The 27,979-nt window shown below is 37.8% G+C and overlaps 1 protein-coding gene across 2 annotated transcripts; it reads right to left on the reverse strand.

Moving 5' to 3' along the window:
- Window positions 1-467: 467 nt before the first annotated feature.
- CHEK1 (checkpoint kinase 1) lies at window positions 468-26,526 on the reverse strand. 2 transcript variants are annotated; one of them, XM_059930115.1, is made up of 13 exons: window positions 25,930-26,086; window positions 25,606-25,690; window positions 23,443-23,666; window positions 22,184-22,248; window positions 22,022-22,091; window positions 18,066-18,254; window positions 16,978-17,082; window positions 14,463-14,558; window positions 10,349-10,457; window positions 9,983-10,160; window positions 9,478-9,609; window positions 2,749-2,850; window positions 468-1,515 (listed from the first exon to the last, which is right to left on the reverse strand). In XM_059930115.1, the coding sequence occupies exons 2-13, from the start codon at window positions 25,668-25,670 to the stop codon at window positions 1,420-1,422; spliced, it is 1,431 nt and encodes a 476-aa protein (XP_059786098.1). In that variant the 5' UTR covers window positions 25,671-25,690; window positions 25,930-26,086; the 3' UTR covers window positions 468-1,419. The 2 variants fall into 2 exon arrangements, with proteins under 2 accessions (XP_059786098.1, XP_059786097.1); XM_059930114.1 differs by lacking the exon at window positions 25,930-26,086 and adding an exon at window positions 26,432-26,526 and having other exon boundaries at window positions 469-1,515.
- Window positions 26,527-27,979: the final 1,453 nt, after the last annotated feature.

Consider the following 27,979-nt stretch of genomic DNA (forward strand, 5'->3'; position numbering starts at 1 on the left):
GGTAGGCTGTGGCTATAAAAGTCTGGAGCTCAGGGGATAGGTCAAAGCCAGAGACAACTTTGTTTTAGAGAGTTACTAATGGCTGGCTGACAATTCTCAGGAACAAAATTTCTTTCATATTTGAGAATGTACTGGCTCAATTCTTAGGAGCCGCCTGTAAGTTCAATCTTATTCCTCCTATGGGTATGCGGCAGTAATACCATTTACCAGGATATACTATATATGATAAACTCTATAAAATTTCATGTCCTTGGCTTCCTTTTTTTTTTTTTTTTTCGCCACGTCACACGGCACGTGGGATCCTAGTTCCCTGACCAGGGATCAAACCCATGCCCCCTGCAGTGGAAGTGTGGAGTCCTAACCACTGGACCACCAGGGAATTCCCTGTTCTTGGCTTCAGACTAAGATAATTGACTAATTTTTATAAATTACCAAGAAAAGAGAATACTGGGTCCCAATCTAACATATTCAAAAATTAATATAAATTTTATTGAAAGAACAAGGTCTTACTAAAACTAATAGGTAAAAAAAAGCCAGGAATCAGATCTATGTCCATTATAGCTTCCTTACATCTCCCCTCCTTCTTTCATGCCTTATCACCTAGAAGCTTAGTCACCAATAAGTTACAGAGTTAGCTATTCATTTTCAAAATAGAATTTATTTCTGTAATAAAGAATTAAAATATAGCTGTGAAAGTAGAAAATAATATAGAAAAATATTTAAAATGTGCAACAGTAATTTTGAGTAAAGGTAGTTAAGCACTAGAGGTTATGCTCAACTTCTACTTGAAAGACCAATCATATATATTATTACCTACACCAGAAAAAACATACCTACTTGCAGTTTTAATTAATAATTATAATTCAAAAACAGGTTTATACACCTGGTCAGGCTTTAAAATATAAGTACAAATCTTGGGGATATATTTTTTGAAGCTGGCTTCACTTCACAGACTGATAAATCTACTGTCCCAAAATCACAAGGTTGTTTTTACTAATTTATCCATGTAATTAAGTCAAAGTGGAGGAAATATGTACTTTTTGGATGAAACCTAATGTTTTGGTAAAAATGGGACAAGAGTATCATTTTTCATTATGTTGGTATAAAAGCTGGTAAGCTCACGTATCCCCAGAGCTTGGTTTCCACCAGGTGGGTCTCAAATTCAGACACTAAATGCAGATGAAGAAATATCTAGTGAATTCTATCTATCCCTTCCCCAAAGTTTTACTTACAATTAAGATATAGGTATTATTTGTATGAAGAACATACAAAAAGAATTGGAAATTGTTTGGCTAGAGGGAAGACAACTCTTCAGGGGCTACTGTTTGCAGTTTGCAGAACATGATAATCTTCTCTAGGAAGAATAATGTCCACATAGCAGCACTATATTCACCAGGAATCCCAGAGCCAGTGGATCTATCATGTAGCAGGAAGCCAAACCTTCTGGCTGCTCACAACATCACTCAGCTTCCCTTTAATCTTCAGGAAGTGTCTCTTGAATTCCAATCCATCACCCTATATTAGGAATAATATCCAAAACTAATGTCAAAAAAACAAGAAAAAGAGACTATGCCATAAAATCAAACTTTCTTTAGGGGTAAGTAGAGACAAACATCCATGGATATGTCCAGCTACAGTTATCTTCCGGTCCTCTTATGAATACAAAATATCTTGGTAGAAGAAATGACTACATAAATAATTCTGACTTGACTTTGGGCCCATCACTGCTCCCACCACCCTGGGCCCAGAGAGCAGAAACAATGGCATCCTGTCCATTTCAAGGGTTGGTATCTCTGGACCTATGTCATTGTTTTTCATAGGCACTAGGCGTTTATAAACTAAAAATAAGCTACACAACTACGCTTTAAGTCTTGCCACAACAGAGCCAGTGATTCAGTTATGAGAAGGGTTTCTCTACACTAGGATCTTAATTTAATTCCATACCAAGCATCTGGACAATAGCACTGCAGCAAATCTCCAACATAAAGAATGTGACCAACTCCTCCAACCTCATTTAGAGCCACACACAATCTTTCGGTAAACAGAGAAAATGCTATTTTGGTCTTATATGTCAAAGGCTTTAAAACTGTAACCTCAGAACCACTAATTTCTAAAGAAAGAATCAGAAATGTGAACAAAACTCCATGTATATGAGTATTAATCATAGAGTAGCTTGTAACAAACAGATAAAGTTTCATTAATTATAATGTGCAAACATTTGGACAAATCGTAATTATTATGAAAAAATATTAAATACAAATTCAATAAGAAAAAGCTTAGAATGCTACAAAATATTAAGGGTAATTATTTTAAGGACGAAAATAATTTAGGACTATTTTAATTTTTTTATTTGTTATTTATTTACACATTCTACAAAAAACAAAAACTTTTATAATAAGGAAAATGTCATTTGAAAAAACTGTTTTAGAATAGCTAATGACAAGAACAAATGTTCATAATATTAAATTTAAAAAACCAGTTACCATATGTTTATAAATATAATGCCATTAAAAAAAAATCTACACATAAGAGTAATTCCATAGAGCATATATTATAAGTAATAGTAAGGTTATTGTAATACAATATCAAAAATAAATCTGTGTTCTCTTTGGATGATAAAATTAAAGTTGATTCTTATCTTCTTTATACTTTTTTGTGTTTCTAAAATTTCCAAAATGAACATGTAATACTTCTTTAAAAATAGCAAAACAAAGTTTTTTCTTTTAAAAAGTGTTCTATTCTACATACCTTAGAAAGCCGGAAGTCGACCAAGATCTTCTCATCCATTTCTACCAAATTCACTTTGAAAATGAGTTTATTGTTTCTTCTATCAGTTGTTGATACAGTGACCTAAGACAATAAAAATAAGGTCAAACCAGATGTGTGGGCAGAAAATACTCTAAATAAAAACTATAAAAAAAAAACAAAAAACTATAATCTTAGTTCAGTGATACTACTGGGATAAAAATTTGAGAGGCGCTTCTATAACAGGAACTATGCCAGCTGAAAATCCCACTCCTTCTAGGACTTTCCTCTCCCAATGGGTATGTGTGTGTCCAACCAGACCAACCTGTAAACAGGACGCAGCCCTGTTATCGGGGATTGAGTCTATGTGAACTCTTAGCAACAAAATAAATTTAGTATTTTACCAAGATACAACTGAAAGAAGAAACAATTGAAGAGAATAAAAATGAGGGACTTCCCTGGTGGTCCAGCGGTTAAAACTCCACGCTTCCAATGCAGGGGGTGTGGGTTTGTTCCCTGGTTGGGGAACTAAGATCCCATGTGCCATGCAGCATGGTCAAAAAATGAAAAAAAAAAAAAAAAAAAAGAGAGAGAGAATAAAAATGGACTGAGAGGAAAAACAAGATTATTAAAACATAAGAAAGAAAAAGAGAGGCCAGATTTGTGGGTAAAAAGCTACAGCGGCAATCAGAAGACGGTGAAGGTCTTGAGAGGCCTTTCAACTTCCACTTTCAGTGTTTTAGAAGCTCAGGCTAGAAGAGTGACATGGAAAGAAAGGCGTAGCCAACAGCCAGCAACAAGACCCCAAACGTAGATGAGGCTGTCCTGGACCACAGAAAAGCCATCACCTCCAGCTGGATGAATAAGCCCAAGCAAGATCAGCAGATTTGCCTAGCTGAGCCCAGCCCCAATTATAACAACATTTTTAATAATTCTCGCTTCAAGAAATGACTATTAAAGAAACAGAGCTGTACCACAACGGTGCAATACTGGAACAACATTATGTTCTGGGAAAACACAAGACACTCAGCACATCTTAAGTAGGTTATTAAACTTGAAAGACAAAGAAAATTCTCCAAAGATTCAGGCAGAAAGAATTAATTGAGGAGTAATGTCGGTAAAAATGGCAGATTAGGAAACTTCAAAAGCCCATTAACTCCACAAAAGCAATGAAAAATCTGGCAAAACCTGTCAGAATCAACTTTTTCAGAACACTGAAAACTAACGAAAAGCTTGCAGCAACACAGGGGCACTCATACAAAACAGATGAGCTTTCTCACATTGTAACTACCTTATTCCCAACTCCCACTCCTTAGCTCAGTAGTAGGCTTGAAAATAACCATCCACATTCCAGGTCCAGGTACAAATGCAAGAATAAACGTCATTCATAAACTGTCTTAAGCTGTTCTACCTTCCTGGAAGACCTGCTCAACACACTTGTCTTTATTTTGCCTGCCTAACTACACAGGACTTGTGTTAAAGTTGCCACCTGGGGAGCATCTGTCAAAAGTACCTACAGGCAAACGCTTTAACCCTTGCTTACTGGGGTAATGCAGAACAGTTGGGACAAACAGATTACCTAAAAAGGCTGGAAGGAAAGGTTTAGGAGTGAGATGTTTTTGAGGGATAAGAGTTCTGAAAATCTCTCACATATTCCTGGGACTGTAAAGGCTATACTTATGCCCAGGGCACTGTACATGCTCAAGAAATGTCTGAGAAGTCTCTAAGCTCTACCTCTGGCTGACCATGAGGCACCACACAAGCAGGAAGTGAAGGGTAACGCAGAGCTGTAAACTGCCTGGCTGGGTATCGACGGTATGCCCCAATACGCACACAGAACCCATCTGCAAAAACTAGCTTTTGGTTCCAGGAATTTAATGTTTAATCATTAGCTGACCACTGAGCTAACAGAACAAAGATTTCAGAGACCACACACAACAAAGAAGACAGACACTACAATATTTGATCAGAAACGTCACTAAACAATCAAAAACTACATCAATTGTCAATGATAACAAACCCTGGGAAGAGGGGAAAATCTACTTCCAGGGTTGTCACATTATAATATTCAAAATGTCCAGTTTTCAATAAAAAAGGATAAAGCATACAGAAAAATGAGAAAATTTGGCCCCCACACAGGAAAAAAGAAGTCAGTAGAGACTGTTCCTAAAGAACAGAAAGAAGAATGAAGAAAAATGAACAGAGTCTAAGAGACCCGTGGGACATCATCAAGTGTATCAGAATATGCACAATGTGAGTCCCAGAGAGAGAGGAGAGAATGGGGCAGAATGAACATTTGAAAAAATAATGGCCCAAAACTTCCCAAATTTGATGAAAAACAATCCTATCCAGGAAGCTGAATGAACTTCAACTAGGATAAAATGAAAGAGATCCACACCAAGATACATCATATTCAAACTGTTGAAAGACAGTGACAACAAGAGAATCTTGAAAGCAGCAAGAGAAAGTGACACATCATGTACAAGAGATCCTCAATAATATTAACAGCTGATTTCTCATTAGAAACCACGGAAGCCAGAAGGCAGTGGAATGACACAAAGAGCTAAAAGGAAAAAACTGTCAAGAAGTCCATATCTGGCAAAACTATCCATCATAAATGAAGAAATTAAGACATTCATAATTAAAATTTGATAGAGTTTGAAACTACCAGACCTGCCCAAAAAAGAAATAGTAGGGCTTCCCTGGTGGCGCAGTGGTTGAGAATCTGCCTGCCAATGCAGGGGACACGGGTTCAAGCCCTGGTCTGGGAAGATCCCACATGCCGCGGAGCAACTAAGCCCGTGAGCCACAACTACTGAGCCTGCGCGTCTGGAGCCTGTGCTCCGCAACGGGAGAGGCCACGACAGTGAGAGGGCCGTGCACCGCGATGAAGAGTGGCCCCCGCTTGCTGCAACTGGAGAAAGCCCTCGCACAGAAACGAAGACCCAACACAGCCAAAAATAAATAAATAAATAAATAAATTTATTTAAAAAAAAAAAAGAAATAGTAAAGGAAGTCCTTCAGGCTGAAATGAAAGAATGCTAGATAGCAACTCAAATCCACATGGAGAAATAAAAAATATTGGTAAAGGTAATTTACATAGGTAAATACAAATGACAATAATAATCAGTTTTGTTGTTTGTAACATCTATTTTTTCCCTACCTGATTTAAAAAGACAGCCACATAAAGTAATAATTATAAATCCATGTTGTTGGGTATACAATGCAAACTATAATCAAAGCAGAACTAAAGTGGCTATACTAATATCAAACAAAAGACTGTAACAAAAATTTTTGCAAGAGACAAATAAGGACATTATAAAATGTTAAGATGATCAAGAAGATATAGCAATTATAATCATATATTTATCTAGAATCCAAACTCCAAAATTTATGAGGCAAAAACTAACAGGGTTAAAGTAAGAAATAGAATTCAGCAATAACAGCTGGAGAGTACAACATTCCACTCTCAATAATGGATATAGGGGCTTCCCTGGTGGCGCGGTGGTTGAGAGTCCGCCTGCCAATGCATGGGACGCGGGTTTGAGCCCTGGTCTGGGAAGATCCCGCATGCCGCGGAGCGACTGGGCCCGTGAGCCATGATTGCTGAGCCTGCGCGTCTGGAGCCTGTGCTCCGCAGCAAGAGAGGCCGCGATGGTGAGAGGCCTGCGCACCGCGATGAAGAGTGGCCCCCACTTGCCGCAGCTGGAGAAAGCCCTCGCACAGAAACGAAGACACAACACAGCCATAAATAAATAAATAAATAAATAAAATTAAAAAATAATAATAATGGATATAAAAATTAGACAAAGATAAACAAAGAAATAGGGTTTTCCTGGTGGTGCAGTGGTTAAGAATCTGCCTGCCAAGGCAGGGGACATGGGTTCAAGCCCTGGTCTGGGAAGATCCCACATGCCGCGGAACAACTAAGCCCATGCGCCACAACTCCTAAGCCTGCGCTCTAGAGCCTGCGAGCCACAACTACTGAACCTGCATGCCACAACTACTGAAGCCCACGTGCCTAGAGCCCGTGCTCCACAAAAGAGAAGCCACCACAACGAGAATCCTGCACACCTCAACAAAGAGTAGCCCCCACTCACCACAGCTGGGGAAAGCCTGCACGCAGCAACAAAGATCCAACACAGCCAAAAATAAATAAATTTTAAAAATAAATTAGAAAAAAGAAAAACAAAGAAATAAAAGACATGAACAACACTATAATGCAACTAGACCTAACAAATATGCCCAGAACACCTCACCCAACAACAACAGAATCTACATTCTTCTCAATCACACCTGGAACATTCTCCAGTATAGACCATATGTTAGGCAACAAAACAAGTCTCAATAAATTTTAGATAATTAAAATAATACTAAATATCTTCTCTGACCACAATGGAATGCAATTAGAAACCAACAACAGAAAGGATTTTGAAAAATTCACAAATATGTGGAAATGAAACAGCATACCTAAATAACCAAAAAGGAAATCACAAGGGAAATTAGAAAATACTTTGATATGAAAAAAACTGAAAACTCAAAATATCAAAACTTATGGGAAGCAGCAAAAGCAGTGCCCAGACATACATTTATACCTATAAGCACTTACACTAAAAAAGAATGATATCCAATCAACAACTTAGCCTTCCACCTTAAAAAACTAGGAAAAAAAAGAGCAAGGTAAATCCAAAAGAAGGAAATGATAAACATAGTAAGGAGAAGAGATAAATTGGCAAACCTTTAGCAGACTGACCAAAAAAAAAAAGAAAAAAAAGATTCCAATTACTAAAATCAGGACTAAAAGTAGGATGTTACTACCAACTTTACAGAATCTAAAAGGACTATAATACTACAAAAAATGGTATGCCAACAAATTGGATAACCAAGATGAAATGGACAAACTCCTAGAAACACACAAACTCCCACAAATGACTCAAGAGGAAATAGATCTATAACAAGTGAAGACATTGAGTCAGCAATCAAAAAATTTCCAACAAAGGAAAGCCCAGGACCAGATAGCTTCACTGGGAATTCTACCAAACCTTTGAAGAATTAATATCAATCCTTCTTAAACTCTTCAAAAAATAGAAGAGAAGGGAATACTTCCTAACTTGTGCTACGAGGTCAGTATTACCCTGATACCAAAGCCAGACATCACAAGAAAACTACAGATCAAATCCCTTATGAACACAAAAAAATTTTCAACAAATACTAGTAAACTGAATCTATCGAACACACTACAAGAATTATGCACCATGATCAAGTGGGATTTATCCCAGGAATGCAAGATGGTTCAAAATACAAAAATCAATTAATGTAATATACCTTATTAACAAAGGAGAAAAGTTTAGCCAAAAAGTAGATACATCCCAGATGTCCATCAATGGATAAATGGATAAACAAAATGTAGTCTATCCACACGATGGACTATCATTCACCCATTGAAAGGAATAAAGTATTAATAAATTCTACAACATGAATTAACCTTGAAAATATTATGTTAAGTAAAAGAAGACAAACGCAAAGGGTCACATACTATACAATTCCATTTATATGAAATGTCCAGAATAGGTAGTTCACAGAAAGTATATTAATGGTTGCCAGGGAGGAAAGTATGAGGAATGACTGCCAATTGGTATGGAGTTTATTTGGGGGGCAGTGGAAGGTTCTAGATTTAAATGGTGATAGTTGCATAATCTTGTGAATATACTTAAAACTACTAAATTGTACACTTTAAAATGGTTAAAGTGATAATTTTTATAGCATATGAGTTTTATCTCAATAAATCTACCTAAAAAAAAAAAAGAGTGAATTATCTATACAAGTGAGAGGAAAATCAGGCTGGCCTCAGATTTCTGCACAATAATATTTTCCCCTAACTTTTAATATTGAAAGCTTACAAATCTACAGAAAAACTGGAAGAACTGTGCAATAAATAACCACAAACCCTTTATTGGCCTTATCAACCTAGATAGCATGTTTACTTTTCTTTTTTTATGTGATTGTCTTTTTTTTTTTTTTAGCTTTTAAACTAAGTTATCAACGGCACACACTTCACCATGTGCCTCCTGCAAAGACATTCTCCTACAAACCACAATATTATCATCACACCAAAAATCTGACACTGATTCAAAAACATTATCTCATATAAAACCCATATTCAAATTTCCCCAACTGTTCCAATAACATCCTTTATAGCTTTTTTTCTTTAAATCCACGATCTAGTGAAAGATCATGCATTGCATTATTTATCAGGCCTCTTTGGTCTCCTTTAATACAAAATATTCCTCTCTTTGATTTTCATGATATTAAGATTTGTGAAAAGCCTGAAGACAGATTAGAATGTCAATGTTATAAAAATGCTATAATAACATAAACAACAAAAATTGGTAGATGGGAGCAGGGAGATGGAGGAAATGTGGAATTGTTCATGGATCCATCTTTCATAGAAGGGAGTTGATTGTTAACTGTCACAATTTAAGTATTGTACATAGTTTTAAAGAATGACTTGAGTCTCTTAGTGTCTTTAATAACCTTAGAGAAGTCTTTTAAGAAATATTATTTCTTATGATAAAGAACATTTTACTTACATTTCTTCAGTTTCAACTGTTTCTTTTTCAAATTAAACTAATTACTTTATATTTTTAAAATATACTGACAATGATAGTTTTTTATTCAAATATTTAAATTTTTCTTCAGGAAAAAAATATAACGAAAATCAATGAAACATACCTGATTCATACAACTTTTCTTCCACTGATAGCCCAATTTCTCACAAGTCTCTTTCAGGCATTGATAAGATTTGTCGGCATCCAATTTGGTAAAAAATCGTGTCATTCTTTTGACCAAGCGCTGCCAGGGGTTCTACATGTCAAATAGAGGAAAGCTGAATAAATCATCAGATTTATCACTAAAAGCAGTCATATCATAGCTATTTGGTCTGAAAATTTTTTTCTCTGACTTAAGATTCTTATACATCAGAGTCTCCCCTAGGAATTCCCTGCTGCTCCAGTGGTTAGGACCCTGCGCTTCCACTGCAGGGGGCATGGGTTCTATCCCTGGTTGGGGAATTAAGATCCCATGTGCCATGATGTGGTCAAAAAAACAAACAAAAAACAAAAAAAATCTGTAGCAAGTTTTAATATTATATTTCTTAGATTTATATATTAAAAGAAAAAAAAAGACTTTAAGACAATAAAAAACAAAGGGCTGCCATTATTTATTTGAAAAACCTTACCTGTGAGGATCCCGGGGTGCCAAGCAACTGACTATTCAGAAGCATATGATCAGGACATGTGGGCTGGGAAAAACTGATCCCTTGTACCAGTTTATCAATGTATGAAGGGCTGGTGTCCCATAAGGAAAGACCTGTCCGTGGTTCTGGCTGAGAACTGGAGTACTTCACATTTTCTTCACTGCAGCATTAAGATATGGAGAAAAGTATATCTTTAAATAAAATCCATCAGGCCTTTCTTATATCACATTACCATTCTCACACTGAAAAACATTATATTCATCCTAAGAAAACAATATATACATGTATTATTTTTCATGGGGACTATTATATCCAACAACTACTTGATCTTTTATTAATCAGTCTTACCTAGAAGCACTGTTTACTGGAGAGAAGTCCAAATTCGACTGAATATGCTTAGAGAATCCGCCAGGAGACTCTGATACAGCACCTGAAGTGACTCGGGGCCTCTTTGCCCCTAAAAAAGAAAACATAAATACAAACGCTTTCAAGTTTTCTATGCAGATATTTTTTAATTAACCCAGCTGACAACTTGAAGAAGTAAAACCATATCTAAATTCATTTATTTAACACAAAATACTTATACGACAAATAGTGGCTCTTCCTACATGATTTTATGAGAAACGTGGTCGTTAGGAACTTAGTAGGACTCACTTGCCAAATTGTACAAACTACACATTTCATAAATCCTGACCTGTAAGTATGTTCCAAGTGCAGGCCATAATTTTAATGGTACCATTTATAGTAACAGAACAATGTTCGATGAAGACTGAGAGACCCAGCTAAGGCATCAAAACTTTTTAAAATAAAAAATAATTTGTGATGATGACAATGAACATTATGAGTCTGCTCTACCCAATCTTCTTTGCTCCTCTAGAAAAGCTCTACCTAAAATAATCATTATATAGAATATGATGCTACTATAAATTCATGGCTACTACCCTCAGCTGGATCCTCAACCCAGACAGTTAGTCCTACGTTTCTCTAGTCAGTTTCCTCTCCCTTTCCACAATGATTCTTTCAAAACTTCTATACTCCTGTCAGATTAACCAAGACCACCCTCCAGGACCATACCATCTCCCATTTCACAAAGAAAATAAAGTCAATGGAAACTCCCTCAACTTGCCACTACCAAATCTGCTAACTTACTTGCATTCCTACCCATCCTCTCCCCTTCCATCCTCCCATCAAATGTCCATCCCTCTACCTGTAGTTGAGCCCATACCCTCCTTTCTCCTCAGGGACCTTGATGCTCTTTTATTCCCTCTCTCTTAGACTTTGAGCCTCTTCCTCTCAACTGGATCTACCCCCAAACCATTTAAACATGCTTAAGTTTAACCAACCTTTTTATTTATTAATCCATTCATTCAAATATTTTATTAAGCCTACTACGTTATCAGGCAGTAAGATGGGAGAAACGGCATGTTGTTATGCTGATAAGAAAGATCCAGTAAAGAGGGAAGAGTTAATAATGAAGCAGAAACAGAGAAGAATTGCTAGACTGAGTAAGCAAAAGAGAACTGCGTCTAGTGCACAAGAGAAAGGGCTGGTTTATATCTGGAGCAATTTACCCAGAGCAACGGGAGAAAGCAGAGTATATGAGCACAGAGGCAGTTAATCAGGTGGGTGGAGATGGTGGTAGGAGTTTGTGGAAATTCCTTTGTTATTGCTTCTATTTCCCAGTGAAATAGGAAGTATTGCCACCAACTGAGAGTGAGGATGGAGAAGGAGGTATTAGAAGTTGAAGAGAAAATGAAAGGTATAAAAATGTGATTTAGGAGAGTAGGTCTGTGAAAGAAGTGGGGAAATGCATTATGATTGCCTGGAAGGAGTAAGGGCCCACTTGAGATCAGTGATCTTGAATTTAAAGCAGACAGTGCTGCATATTTTTCTCCAGCTGCAATCAGCTGTGGAGGTATAAGTGTAGAGTGGGTACAAAACAGGATTAAACTTAGGTTACGTAGACTTGCTCAGTAAGTATGATGAAGAGAGAATGGGCAATGGACTTCCCTGGTGGCGCAGTGGTTAAGAATCGATCTGCCAATGCAGGGGACACGGGTTCAAGCCCTGGTCTGGGAAGATCCCACATGCCGCAAAGCAACTAAGCCCGTGTGCCACAACTACTGAGCCTGCACTCTAGAGCCCGCGAGCCACAACTGCTGAGCCCATGTGTCACAACTACTGAAGCCCACGTGCCTAGAGCCCATGCTCCGCAACAAGAGAAGCCACTGCAATGAGAAATCCGCGCACCTCAACAGAGAGTAGCCTCCACTCGCTGCAACTAGAGAAAGCCTGTGCGCAGCAACAAAGACCCAACACAGCCAAAAATAAATCAATAAAATAAATATATTTTTTTAAAAAAGAGAGAATTGGCAAGGAAGTTGAAGATAAATGTAAAGAAGTCATTACAGTGACTAACCTTGGGATTAAAATAGTGAGGATGGAACTCGGGACCGAGAAGGGGGCAGATAAAAGATAGTGAAAAGGTAGTAGAATTGATGGACTGCAAGTCCAGGTGTGGTCAAAGGGTTGCTGGAGTCAGGGTACTGGAGGGAGGAAACCAGAAAAAAATATACTGGTGGTCCAAGCAGGATGCTTGAAGACAAGATCGCTAGAGGAGAGAAAGTCAAGGAAATGTGAGGTGATGACAGTGGAAGGACCATCTAAATGAATATTTAAATTACCAAGAACCATGACAAAAATTACGTCAAGAGCTGTGTTGGAGAGAGTGACAATGTGGCAGGAATTTTAATTTGAGGTTGAGAAGGTGATTATTACGAGGGAATAGTGGGTGGTAGAGTCTGATAATAGGATTCAAAATGAAGGGTGGAGGAATGTGAAGAAAGAACAAGGAGGATGCCTGCTCCACTCCCAGATCAAGGGTATGAGGGTGCAGGAAAGAAAACACCTACTACCTGAGAAGAAGCAATGTCCTGAGAAGAAGCAATGTCCTCAGGGGAGAGCTGGATTTCAATTAGAATAAGGTGAAAGGTGAAAGAAACATTCAGGGAAGAGTTAAAAATTCCTTTCATCTCTAGCTATCGTTCTCTCTCAGCCGAACTTCTTTACTGAGCTGTCTACACTCTGCTTAACTCTCTTTTACACTAGAATCCCTATACAATAGAGTTTATTCTTAACTCTCCACCAAAACTGTTCCTGCCAAGATCATGAATAACTGCCATATCGTGGAATCCACAGGACAAATTTACTCCACATTCTTCTGATGTCCCACCTCTCTGGCTACTTTTCTGTTTCTCTGGCCTCCGCCCATCACTTAAGCACTGGCATTTTTAAGATTTCATATACTCAATTTAATCTACTACCACAGCTTAAATCACCATCTATTTACAGAAAACACCTAAATTGACATCTCCAGCTTAGCCCTGTTTCCTGAGTTACACACATGCATGCACACAAGCACAAACACACACACACACACACACTCTCCTATGAGACAGTTTTACTTAACTTCTCAAATTCAAATAAAATATCCAAAATCAAATAAAATTTCCCTGCAAATCTGTTTTTCCTTTTGAGTTACATCCAAGCAAATGGTTTCACCATTTACACAGTTGTTCAAACCAGAAAGGAGACATCCTTTGACTCCTCATTCTCCTTCATTTTCCACATATAAACAATCACCAGTATTATCAACTCTAGTTCTTAAATTTCTCTGGAATCAACTTCTTCTTTCCAATCCCGCTATCACTAACCTAGTCCAGCCTACCATCTTCTCATATCTAGGATCAAAAACAGTGAAAAAAAGTAGCTAGAAAGATCTTTCAAAACCAAACACATAAGCATGTCATTTCCTTGCTTAAAATCTCTCAAAAGGTTTTCCCAACAGCCTTCGGTTAAAGCCCAAGATCCTTAACGTGGCTTACAAGGTCTTCCACAGTTTGGTTGCTATCTACCTCTCCAACCTCATCTCAAACCTCTCTCCCTCTCTCCCTTCTCCATTCACTTACTTTCTCAGCAAACATTTACTGAATGCCTATGATGGACCACTATGCTAAGCACAGGTGATGCAATGATGAACAAGCCAGACATGGTCCATGCCATACTGGCCTTCCCTCCAGTTCCTCAAATGCACCACTTTCTAACCTCCAAGACATCCCAGATGCCGCTTCCATGTTCAGAATCTGCCACTCATCTTGCTACTACTCTTCTGGCTAGCTCCCCTTTAATCTTCAAATCTTAGATTTAATGTGATTTCCTCAGCAAGATAAGTGTTCTTTGTCACTTAAGACTTGGTCAAATTCTTAGCTGTAGTACCCTGACTTTCCACTTTATAATTATTAATGAGCTTAAAATTATTTTTTCTATTTCTGGTTTTTGTACTAGACATTATAATCTTCATGAGGACAGAGACCACAGCTCTTTTGTGTTGTTGACTTATACTGACTTTACAAGTACCTTTTTTTCACAGAAAAAAAAAATATTTGTATTTTAAGGATATTACCTTTCTTGAGTGGTTTGTTGTACCATCTATCTTTTTTGATGTCTGGGATGGTAATCCTTACTGATGGATTCTCAACTAGGATTTTATGCAGCAGAGCTGAAAACAAAACATTAAGACAACATTTATAAAAGACTCAAGTAGATTAGAAAAGCCTACAGCTTGTGGTGTAGAACACACATCCTCTATTGTTTTCCTTATGTCCAAATATTAATTCTGGGGAAGAGAAAGAATAAAGCTACTGAATTTTTGCTTTAATTTCATGCAGTCATTCTTTGCTACTGTCTATATCTTTGAATATTCTTCCCAGAGCTGACTCTCAGTTGTTTGCAAATAAATAGAACAAGAGCTAGGTGGAAATGTTTCTCTTCACTTGATATTTATACGAAGATACCAAAAAAACCCCCTCTTATCCATTGTCAATACCAAACTTCACCGTTCCAATATGTCATATTAAGTCTTCATTTTATAAGGGAAATTTACTTTCCAATAACTTTTTTAAAAAATATTTATTTATTTATTTATTTGGCTGCGCTGGGTCTTAGTTGCAGCACATGGGATCTTTGCTGCTGCACGCGGGATCTTCACTGCCGCATGCGGGATCTTTAGCTGTGGCATGTGAACTCTTAGTTGCAGCATGCATGTGGGATCTAGTTCCCTGACCAGGGATCGAACCCAGGCTCCCTGCATTGTGAGCACAGAGTCTTAGCCACTGGGCCACCAGGGAAGTCCCTCCAATAACTTTTTAAGAGACAGTAATAAAAGCAACCATCATCCTAAGGTACCTTAATTATACTGATAAAGAATTCATTCATCTCCCAACACCAAAATAATTTCCTAATGGACCGAAGATTTAAATGAAAAAAATAAAGTCTTAAAAACATAAATGAAAACATCGGTAATTTTTTTCTAATGCTGAGGGTAGGAAAGACCTTTCCAAACATGATGATATAGTCAGAAACCACAAAGGACACATACTAGATTTAAATAAATAAAAATATAAAACTTCTGGGGACTTCCCTCGTGGTCCAGTGGGTAAGACTCCATGCTCCCAACGCAGGGAACCCAGGTTTGATCCCCGGTCAGGGAACGAGATCCCGCTTGCATGCCACAACTAAGAGTTCACATGCCACAACTAAGAAGCCCGCATGCTGCAACTAAGACCCAGTGCAGCCTAAATAAGTAAGTAAATAAATAAATACTTAAAAAAAAAGTTAAGTTTAAAAAATATATATAAAACTTCTGCATGTCAAAATAGCATAAACAAAATAAAAATACGTGACAAATTGTCAAAAATATTTGTAATGAATGCAAAGATCTAATGACATTAATATGTTTTTCAAAAACCTCATATAAAGTAAAAAGAAAACTTCCTACCAAAAATGAGCAAAACAAACACGTTCACAAAAATAGACTAAAAGCTAGTAAATATACAATGAATATACAACTTCATTGGTACTAAATTTAAAATAAAAATAAAAAACATAATATATTTCTTATATGTAGGCCTATTAGATTAGTCAAAAAAAAAAGTTTAAGGGACTTCCTTGGCGGTCCAGTGGTTAAGACTCCGCACTTCCACTGCAGGGGGCACGGGTTCCATCCCTGGTCAGGGAACTAAGATCCTTCATCCCTCACAGCATGGCCAAAAAAAAAAAGTTTAAATGTAAACTAATTAGACTGTGATGAAATGGTACAAACTTTCTGGGAAACAATTTGGCAAAGTAAACAATAATAATTAAAAACTGCATACATCTTTGACCCTGCAATTCCACTTCTGGGGTTTTACTTTAATTAAATAATTTAAAGGTATGTGCAAAGATTAAGTTATATGGATGATCATCATATCTCTTTCACAGCAGTGAAAAATTAGAAAAAATCCTGAATCTCTAAAAAGGTGAACTGGATAAGTATAGTAAGCCATGTCCATATAGCAGAATACCATCACAGTCTTTAAAAACAGTGATGTAGACCTACAATTAGTCATGAAAAAATGTTCACAAAGCATTAACACACAAAAAAAAACTGGTTACAAAATAACATGTATAGTGGGATGCCATTTTTTGTGAAAACACACATACTTATAAATAATATACATATATAACAAACACATAGTTTTTACTACAAAATATAGAAGCACATATCAAAACATTAAAAGAAGCTATTCCGTGGGAGGGAGGGAGATGCAAGAGGGAAGAGATATGGGAACATATGTATATGTATAACTGATTCACTTTGTTATAAAGCAGAAACTAACACACCATTTGTAAAGCAATTATACTCCAATAAAGATGTTAAAAAAAAAAAAAAAAGAAGCTATTCCTTAGTGCTGGGATGATAAGGGTTGGATTTTACAATTTTTTAATTTATTATTCTTCTACTTCATCTATAAAGATCATGGATTATTTACGTAATGATTTAAAAGTTAAAAAGAAAAAAAATGTAAGAAAAAAATTCAAACAGCACTAGGCTTCATTATCCAAGAAATCAGTACTTTACATCAAAATAACCCAGTTACCTAGAGGAGCAGAATCGATTTTTTTCCAAGGGTTGAGGTATGTTTTTTTTTCTTTCCAATCACAATATTCCTGACAACTATCACTAGGTTGGTCCCATGGCAATTCTGAAAAAGAAACAAGTCCCAGTTTTCTAAGTGTTCAAATCATTATACAATTTTAAGGGAAAATAATCAATGACACAAATCCAGTAAAAGTTTCCTCCAAATTAATTCAATATGGTTTCCAAACTAAGAATGCCAATTCTAAGAAATTTTAGAGGCACTTCTAAGATAGATAGTCCACTTCCTGCCTTACTCTTTTCCAAAAGTATTCACATGAATTTTAAAAGAGGGTTACTGTGATATTTCATTTAATAGCTATACATACTTCATTTTTAAAAACGTTAGGGGGCTTCCCTGGTGGTGCAGTGGTTGAGAATCTGCCTGCCAATGCAGGGGACACGGGTTCGAGCCCTGGTCTGGGAAGATCCCACATGCCACGGAGCAACGGGTCCCGGGAGCCACAACTACTGAGCCTGCGCGTCTGGAGCCTGTGCTCCGCAACGAGAGGCCGCGACAGTGAGAGGCCCGCGCACCGCGATGAAGAGTGGCCCCTGCTTGCCGCAACTGGAGAAAGCCCTCGCACAGAAACGAAGACCCAACACAGCCAAAAATAAAATATATAAATAAATAAAAGATTAGTATTTTAAAAAAAAAAAAAAACGTTAGGGATTAAAATTTCCAACTTAGTTATAAATAAGTTAATATTAAAATACTATCACATAAATATGGATCCCCTTGATTCATTTCATTTATTTTGGTATAAGAAACCTGGCTTTCCTAAGGACAGGAATTTTATCATGATTAAAAAACTCAAAGCTGCTGCATAGCACAGGGAGATCAGCTTTGTGACGACCTAGAGCGGTGGGATAGGGAGGGTGGGAGGAAGGCTCAAGAGGGAGGGGATATGGGGATATATGTATACATATAGCTGATTCACTTTGTTGTACAGCAGAAACATACACAACATTGTAAAGCAATTATAATGCTCCAATAAAGATGAAAAAAAAATACGCAGAAAAATAAATAAATAAATAAAAAGCTCTTACCTCCAGCCAACATTGCAGTAAGTACTATTCCACAGGACCAAACATCAACTGGTTCTGCATGAAATTCTTTTCTCTTTAGAAGTTCTGGAGCAACATACGGTAAAGTACCACACATCTTGTTCAATAAACGCTCACGATTATTATGCCGAAACACTGTTGCCAAGCCAAAGTCAGAGATTTTGAGGTTATCTAAACCAAAGGAAAAGAGGATGGCACTGGATAAAAATGTTTTGTAAATAGATATACTTAAAGGAGTTGAGTTGTATTGGAAAACCACTGGTGTTATGACCAAAAAGAAATTTTAAAAAAGAAGAAATAAAAGACATCATCATATGGTTAAAACTAGAAAAAGGCCTTATGGCTTCCATTAACTTAAGACAAATATTGTCAATACACAAACAGTATGGACCAGATTAAAGAAAGATCCTGGAGTCAAAGGGCCTTCTAGAAAAGAGCACTCCAGACTTGAACACTGAAAAGAGAGCCATACCCTCATCGGGTTGTGCAGAGGGCGGGAGGGAGACATCAATAACATACTAGGCACAACTTTTCCAGCAGCGGACAAACACAGCTGGCTGGACCGAAACTAAAGACCCACAAACCACCAGAACTTCTTGTCAAGGTGGCTAAGTTTAGAAAAGGAGGATGAACTCTGTACAGAAAACAAACCAGAAGAGCAAATTTCCACTCTAACTTCCCATCTTCAGCACACACAAGCTATAGGTAGAACTTTCACCTTAACTACACTTAGTGAATATCTACCATAACTGAGTGACACTGTGCTAGCCATGTAGGTAGATAAATTACTGAAGACTAACAATAACAACTGCTGTCGAGGTTATGAAAATACAGAACATTACAAGATCTTACAGAAAGGGAATCTAACCTAGTCTTCAGAGATAGGGGAGACTCCCCTATTATCAGGTATCAACTGGTACAACCTTTTTAGAAAGCAATCTGGCAAAAGATGCCAAAATTTGAAATACTCATGCTCTTTGAACTAGGAATTCCCACTTCTAGGACCATACCCACAAAAATACTTCCACAAATCCACAAACATAAGGATATCCACACCATAACCATACTGTTTGTAAATAACCTAAATGTCCATCAATAAAGAAATGATTAATTAAATCTTATAGTACACATGTACAATGAGATTATGTAGGTAACAAAAAACAAACAAAAAAACACAAGGTATATCTATATGTACTGACATGGCATCAGGTATAAATGGAAAAAACGGCAAGTGCCATAACAAATATTCATTATAACACAACCTAAGTTTTATATTGGCCTGTGTTAATTTATAGAATAGTCATCACTGCCTTATATTTTTTTAAAGCTAGAAACAACTTAAATGTCCCAAAACAGGGGACTGATTCTTTAAAAATCAATTACATCCACCCAATATAATATGTAAGCCACTGATGTTTACTTCTATGACTTGGGAGGTAGCTACTGTAATTATCCTTTTAACAGCTATATATGACACAATCTTGACAAGTCACTGAGATTAAGAGTTCCAAGTTACCTATAAGCAGTAATCACTGAAAATACTAATGGATGACCACAGTATTCCTTAGAGTCTGTTGTTTCACTATGTCTGTGATGTAATACTTAGAGAACTGTATATAATAAATTTTAAATTGAGGAGTGTGGTTACTTCTGAGAAAAAGAAAGGGGCACACATTTGGAAGGAATACAGAGGAGGACTTCAACTATATTGATAATGTTCTATTTCTTTTTTAAAAAATATTATTATTGAATAGAAACAAAAGATTATTTATATAATATGCAAGATATGAAAAATCATTATAATCAACATCCACTCACCTAACACCTAGTTTAAGTACACTCTATTTCCTTTGAAACCTCCTATAAATCCTTCCCTTTCCTAACCGCAATCCTTCCTTTCTAGAAGATTTTACGTAGCTTGAAACCTATATTTAATAAAAAAAGGACTTAATTTGTATATGAGGAATGGGAAGAATTGATTATAATACCATCAAAGCTATTAGTATTCAAAAAGTAATGGACATAGAATGAAAAATAGAAGCAAAAGGAAGTCTCCCAGCTTGTGCTCTCATTTCTTGGGATTCATCAACAGATCATTCTACAGTTCCTTTTCCCAATACACCAAATTTTTTGAATATCTAAAATTTTGCTACATACTTTATGGAACAACCGGCAGAAGGCTAAATAACCAAAGAAGGATCTTAAGTAGCTAGGTTAGTAGATGGGTTAATAAAAAGATACCTAAAAGATATTAACCAAAATATTAACACTGGTTATAACTGATTGGTGAATTTCTGGTGATTTTTTACTTCCTTTTTTATACTTTTGATCTTATTTCATGATTACTTTTATCTTTATAAAGAGAAAAAAAAACAGTATTTTTAGTTTGGGAACAAAGTTTTCACATTTCAGATATTACATACTCACATCTCCATTATTTATATAAGCTGGCTTAATTTATCCCCTTGTATGAAGGTCAATTATAGAGTTCAGAAAGAGGTAGAAGAAGGCTGATAAGAACATACACTGGTACTTATGATGGGGCACGATAATGCCAGAAACACTAAACCTCAGGGTTGGACAAGATGTGAAAAGTACTTTGGTCCAACCAGCCAAGCAATGTTTAAATTCCCTTTACAATATTCCTGATAATTAATAATCCAGTGTTTGAATCTCCCGTTAAAAACCTACTACAGGGACTTCCCTGGTGGCGCAGTGATCAAGAATCCGCCTGCCAATGCAGGGGATGTGGGTTTGATCCCTGGTCCGGGAAGATCCCACATGCTGCAGAGCAACTAAGCCCGTGTGCCACAATTACTGAACCTGAGCTCTAGAGCCCATGAGCCACAACTGCTGAGCCCACGTGCCACAACTACTGAAGCCCTCGTGCCTAGAGCCCATGCTCCGCAACAAGAGAAGCCACCGCAATGAGAAGCCCGTGCACCAGAACGAAGAGTAGCCCCCGCTCGCCGCAACCAGAGAAAGCCCGTGCGCAGCAATGGAGACCCAACGCAGCCAAAAATAAATTAATTAAATTAAAAAAAAAAACCTACAACAAAGCAACCTATTAAGTTTTTGGGCAGATCCATTAATGAGGGTCATCCTTGTACTAATCCAAATCGCCTCCATATAGTCTTCACCCACATACTGTGAAGAACTGTATTTAACAATTAGCAAGTTTCCCTTGAGTTCCTCAATTATGCCTTATTTTACATAGTTTCTAGCCCTTTCATCATTCTGGTCACTCACCTATAAAAGTACTTCAGTAGTCTACATGCCTTTCACAGTACTGTCCCAAACACCTATTATTCCCGCCGTGGCCTTCCAGAGAAGTGATGGACTGCTGCCTTCCTCATTCTCACCTTATCACCTTAATTTTCCAATGATCAAATTACACGGGTGACTAATATGAAGTCTGCTGCCTAGTAAGTCTTTTTAAACCTTCTTTGCTGCCAAAGACATGCCATTAAACTGTACTTATTTCGTTAGTTTTTTCAATCTAAATACTGAATTGAGTAACAATTCAGTATGTGTTAAATCTGACCCGCCTCTCTGGTCTGCTAAATTCATTCATCTAATAAACATTTTTGAAAACCTACTATTTGCCAGGCACTATTCTAACACATTAAACAAAACAGACAAAAATCACTGCCTCATATGCAGTGGATATTTGTCACCTTTTTTGATCCTGATTCTATAAGCTAACACTAACACTATCCATCCCTCTCAGTTTTTATGACATCCATAAAATGTAAGTAAAAGCCCTGCATCTTTATCCAAGTCATAAATTAAAGAGAACAAATACGTCAAGGCTAAGGTCCAGGGTATTTCAATTTCATATTTTTTGCCCTGAAATTTCGGTAATGGAAGGCCTTGATCCTGCCTTTGTATGGCTGTACTAAAATGATTAGGTAGCAGCGACAAAATGCTAAACTTACCTCTTTCATCCAATAGGAGATTTTCTGGCTTAATATCCCTGTGAGTTATTCCAATACCATGCAGATAAACCTAAAAGAGAAGCAGAGGAAAGCATACCAGAATAGGGTAACTTACTTCACTAAGACTAATTTTAAGTAAAAGTTAGAGACAACTGTACCTACCACCCCTGCCATGAGTTGATGGAAGAACCTCTGAGCATCTTGTTCAGGCATGCCTATGTCTGGCTCTATAAGAATTAATTATGAAAGTTAGTTCACCAGGTAAATATAATCAGTCATCGACCACACAGTCTCCTAATTCTAAAGTTAAACATTTGTGATCGTACTTTAGCAAAGAGAATCTAATGCTAACAATTAAAGATTCTGGAGTCCACTAGTACATATAGTACTTAATAACTCACATTTCCCCATGTGCTAAGTGGCAAAAATAAATTAACATCACAGGAAAAGTACAGAGAAATAACAAACTATCACCCAAATCAAGAATGCAAGCCATACCTTGAAAGCCCCTACTTATACTAACCATGATTTATTTGATATCTTTCAAATTCTCCCCTAATTTCTTCTAAATGCTATGCCAATATTTTTTCCACTCCTGAAATGTAATTGTCAAAGTGGAACCCTACACAAATCTAAGCTGATTTCACTAAATACTTAACAACAAATTTAAACTTCATATAATTTCTCGCACTACTACAAAACCATGAATTCCTGTGAAGTTCCTTCAGGAAATAGTTTTATTAAGAAAGGTTCTATTGTCAGTTATCTTTTTATATTTTTATCTCCCTCATTAACTTTTGATTTCTTTTATTCTCAACTCTTTTCTGAGATAGATATTGAAGATTCTAATAATCACTTTTTAACTGCTAATACAGTAGCTCTAAATAATAAATTTAGATCCACAGAATATATTTTATGTACTTCTTAGTGTTCTTTAATATCAAGACTTTGAATCTACACAGAACATTTAAGTAGCAAGCACAGAATTTACTTAATATATATAAACCAATCGTAGAAAATTCTCAATTTCACTTATGTAACAACTTGCTATTATTTTGGATCTATAAATGTATGCAATGATTTCATGAGACTAGAATGTCTACAAAGAAAAAAAACTTTTTCTGCATATGCATACATCACACTTATGATACTTCACCATGAGACCACACTTTATCATTCTTAAACTCTACAAAATAGCAATCCCAACCGAAATCACTTATACAACTTGGGAAAAAAGTTTCTTTGATGACTCTACATATGTATTCAGTGTTTACATAAGTTGCAAAAACAAGAAAATTTACTCCAATTTCACTATTGCATAAGCAAGTCTGAATGGACAATGAACAAGCAGCAGTCCCAAGATTAAAAAACAAATTTAAAAACTTATTTAGCATAAGAATTATCTTCAATCTTTTCCATACCTATTCTATCAAAAAGTTCTCCCCCACTACAGTACTCCAGAAACAGATACTGGATATTGCCTTCTCTCCTGTGACCATAGAATTTCACTACATTCTCATGATTTAACATTTTATTGATACAAATCTCTTTCTTAATATTTTCTGGACAGTCTATGGCACGCTTCATGTCCACAATCTTCACTGCAACTGCTTCTTCAGTTCTTCTATTCACAGCAAGTTGAACTCTAAAAAGAAAAAGGAAGAGTTATAATATTCCAGACATTTGAATTATATTTCTTTTAAAACTTCAAAAGGTTAAACATAACTCATCCAAAACTATTTTACCTTTATTAGTTTCTCCACCTGGGAGAAACCATGGGAATGGTTTCTGCCATGTTCTCAACAGTACTACTCCTTTCTGAAATGTGAAGTATGATAGCTCGTGTTCCAAAGAAGTCATTATGCTATACATCCAAGTCATTTAATAAATTCTTAATAAACTAAAATAGGATAAGAGCAATTCTAGGCCACATCACATATACACATGCTCTATTCATTTAATTTGTTTTTCTTCCACTTTTACTGAGCTATAGTTGACATAAAGCACTGAAACGATTATCACAAGTTTAGTGAACAACCATCATTTCATATAGATACAAAATTTTAAAAATCGAAAAGATACATATTTTCCCTTGTGATGAGAACTCAGTATTTACTCTTTTAACTTTCATATGTAACATACAGCAGTGATAATTATATTTATCATGTTGTACATTACATCCCTAGTACTTATTTATCTTATAACTGTAAGTTTGTATCTTTGGACCACCTTCATCCAACTTCCCCTCCCCCACACCCTGCTTTTGGTAACCACAAATCTGATCTCTTTTTTTATGAGTTTGTTTGTTTGTTTGTTTTTGAAGCATAATTGACCTACAACACTATGTTAGTTCCTGTTACAAAACAGTGACTCGATATTTCTATACATTTCAAAATGACCACGGTAAGTCTAGTTAGGATATGTTGCCTTACAAAGATATTACATAGTTCTTGACTATACTCCCCACACTGTACATTTCATACCGGAGACTCATTTATTTTGCAACTGGAAGTTTGTACCACAGGTATTTCTCTCCTCCCCAGCACCATCCTCCCCTCTGGCAACTACCTGTTTGTTCTCTGTATCTAACTCTGCTTCTCTTTGTTGTTTGTTCATTTGTTTAGTTTTTTAGATTCAGCCTATTAAGTGAAATCATACAGTGTTTGTCTTTCTCTGTCTGACTTATTTAAACTTAGCATAATACCCTCTAGGTCCATCCATGATGTCCCAAACGGCAAGATTTCATTCTTGCTCTATTCATTTAATTGTAATAACATTACCTAGCATTTATTAATCCGATACTATATGTGTCTACAGTAACTGTTCTAAGTACGTGTGGGATATGCCATTTTACAGAGGCACACAAGGACATTAAGAAGCCTGCCTAACAAGACGGGAATAAAGACACAGACCTACTAGAGAATGGACTTGAGTATATGGGGAGGGTGTGGGGTGAGATGTGACAGGGTAAGAGAGTGTCATGGACATATATACACTACCAAATGTAAAATAGATAGCTAGTGGGAAGCAGCCGCATAGCACAGGGAGATCAGCTCGGTGCTTTGTGACCACCTAGAGGGGTGGGATGGGGAGGGTGGGAGGGAGGGAGATGCAAGAGGGAAGAGAAATGGGAACATATTGTATATGTATAACTGATTCACTTTGTTATAAAGCAGAAGCTAACACACCATTGTAAGGCAATTATACTTCAATAAAGATGTTTAAAAAAAAAAAAAAAGCCTGCCTAAGAACACAGAACAATGACCGGTAACGTGACTCCACAGTCTGTTCATTTGCTCATTTAACCACTATGTTTGAACCCCAGGAAGGAGTATGTGGGAGGAGAAACTGACTTCAGAAGTCTCCTCTAGCTCTTTAGGAAGAGAATGTTTTTGTTTTGTTTTGTTTTGAAAGGGAAGAAAAAAAATTAACCCTTACAGAAGATTGTGTAGCTTCAGTTCCCCAAAGTTTTAGATTTCAAATGCAAAGATCTGTTCTCCAAAACAACCAGCTTGTACTCAAAGGAGACAATAGACAGAAAACTAAAGCAAGCGTGAAGTCAGGGTAAAAGGACTCAAACTCACTCTCCATAGGCACCTTCTCCCAGGGTTTGCACCAAGTCCCAGTCTTCCACAAAGGGCACTGCCATGACTCCACTAAGTCCCGCGGCTGTAAAAGCAGGAACCCAGAAAAGACGGTGGATGAGGACACGCTTCAATCATCTGTAAAGCCGCTGAGCTCCGCCTCTTGCCGTGATTCTTCAAGGTGAATCACAGCTCCTGGTTTCCCCTTACACCTCATCCGTATTTTACCCAAGTCTTTAAAGCACAAGCAAGTATTCTAAACTCTGGCATTTCGTTGGTAACTCACAAGCCTCATTCCCACGCAAACGGCAGGCTGAAACGTACCAGTGGCGCGGAGGAAGTTGGGGGACCAGTGCTTTACGGTGGGGAACCGGGGAGGGTGGTGAGAGGTGAAGCGTCGGGCTAGAGTAAGGGGATGCGGGCTAGTGGAGGAGGAAATAATCGCTACGAGGACCGCAGCCGCTCCTCCCGGCCCGCTCACTCCCAGTTCCCACCCCCGCCCCGTCCCCAAGGCCAGGAGGAGCCCGGGGCGGAGCCAAACTGCCCCAAGAAGCGGAAGGAAGGGCTGGGTGACACGCGGACGGCTGGGGCCCAAATCTCGGGTGCTCTCGGCCAGCAGAGGAAGTCTTCTCTCCAGTCCCCGTACAACGGGGACCGCCTGGCACCCCACTCCTCCACCCTCCGAAACCGCCCCTCCGCAGGAGTCTCTCCGATCCTCTAGGCTCGGCGCTGAGAACTTTCTCTCGCTGTGCCCCTCCTAAATCATATAGCCCCCGAACTCCGGCTCCAGGCGCTTTTCCCCCCTCTACCGGTCGCCCTTCCTCACCAGGCCGTCCTTTGCCCGCCACCACAGGAATCCAAATGTAGGGCTATTCCCGCCAAAACTCGCTGGCGTCACATTGTCGCAAACGCGCGCTCCCTTGCCGTAAAGCAAGGAGGCGCGCGTTCCTGGGCCGGCTGCTCTGCGGATCGGGCCGGCCAGGGCCTGGCGCCTGCATTCCCCGCAGGCTCACGCTGGCCGGGGCCGGGTTACTTTCAAACCAGGAAGAGATCCTGGCTGAAGAGGTTTAAGAACTGCCGAGTGCATCGGTGTGAATGACCTCCAGGCCCAAACGCGAAGTGGGACACGGCGTGTGACCTCGGCCGGCCGGCCGTCCTCGCGCTCCCGGGGCTCGCAGCACCGCGGGGCTCGCTGCCGCCGCCCCGGACCCCCGAGCACCTCGCCCCGCTGCCTGGCAGGGTAGCGAGGATCACACTCCGTAAGTGCTGTCTCTGTAACTTTACAGCGCGGCCCAGATAAAACTGGAGTCGAGAAGCCAGGGACAGCTGTTGAGCATTGATCCTGTTTAGAATGAAAGGAACTTTGTGATGGGAGCGAGAAGCATCAAATACCGGCCGCACTGTAATGGGGGGTGGGAAGGCATCGGGGTGAAGAAAGCTACTCTTTTGTAGCTGGAGGTAATGTCGGGATAACCAGTTTTACCATGTCTTGTCCGAACAGGCACCAAAACAATACCTCCACTCAACCTTTTTTAAGGAAGTGCAACTGCATAGCTTAGTTCTACCAACTCTCTCTTTAATGTTTAAGAAACGGGCAGGTAGAAGCAAAAACGCTGCATTTTACAATGCAAATTTTAAAAGCAGAATAACCAGTTTAGGTGCGAAAGTAAATTCTGAAAAAGGGACTGGCTAGAGAACAAAACAATGTGGAAAAACTGAAATAGATACTCCCTCTCAACAGTAAACTAGACTGGGAACTCAAGGCGCAGGCAAGATCATCTATTCTCCAATTCTTAAAACTGGGCCACATACAATAAGCATAACTAGCTCTTGATTGTGATACTGGTAAAATAAGTGTAAAATATGTTACACAAAAATGCATACATTTGTTTAAAGGACAAAAAACAAGACCAGAACACTTCGAAATGCTTATGTGAGAAGTTTTTAACCGTGACATCACTGTTTAGGTTTCGTATAATGAAGTAAGTTTTCCAGATCGTTTACTCCATTTTCTCTAGTTTCTGCACTGCATGCTGCAAACAAAGAATATGAAGAAAGGAAGAGGAGGACCGGACCGGCACAGTTCCTTTATGTCTGGTTAGAATTAAGGTATCTTAGCCTGAAAAAAATAAGGCATACACATCTCAGGCAGAGTGTCAGTTAAAGAATAGATGCTCACAAAAACTTGTTCCCTTCTGAAACCTTACTAAAATAGTAAATTTTAAGAGTAAATTTTAAAATAAATTAACTTAATAATGAAATATTAAATTTACTATTTTAAAATAGTAAATGTTTAAAAGGCAATAACCCACAAACACAGAACATGAAAAAGAAAAGTTTTGCAAAGTGGAAAGTCTTTAGATGAATGGTAATT

Source organism: Balaenoptera ricei, chromosome 8 (genome assembly GCF_028023285.1).
Source record: "Balaenoptera ricei isolate mBalRic1 chromosome 8, mBalRic1.hap2, whole genome shotgun sequence".
Taxonomy (NCBI): domain Eukaryota; kingdom Metazoa; phylum Chordata; class Mammalia; order Artiodactyla; family Balaenopteridae; genus Balaenoptera; species Balaenoptera ricei.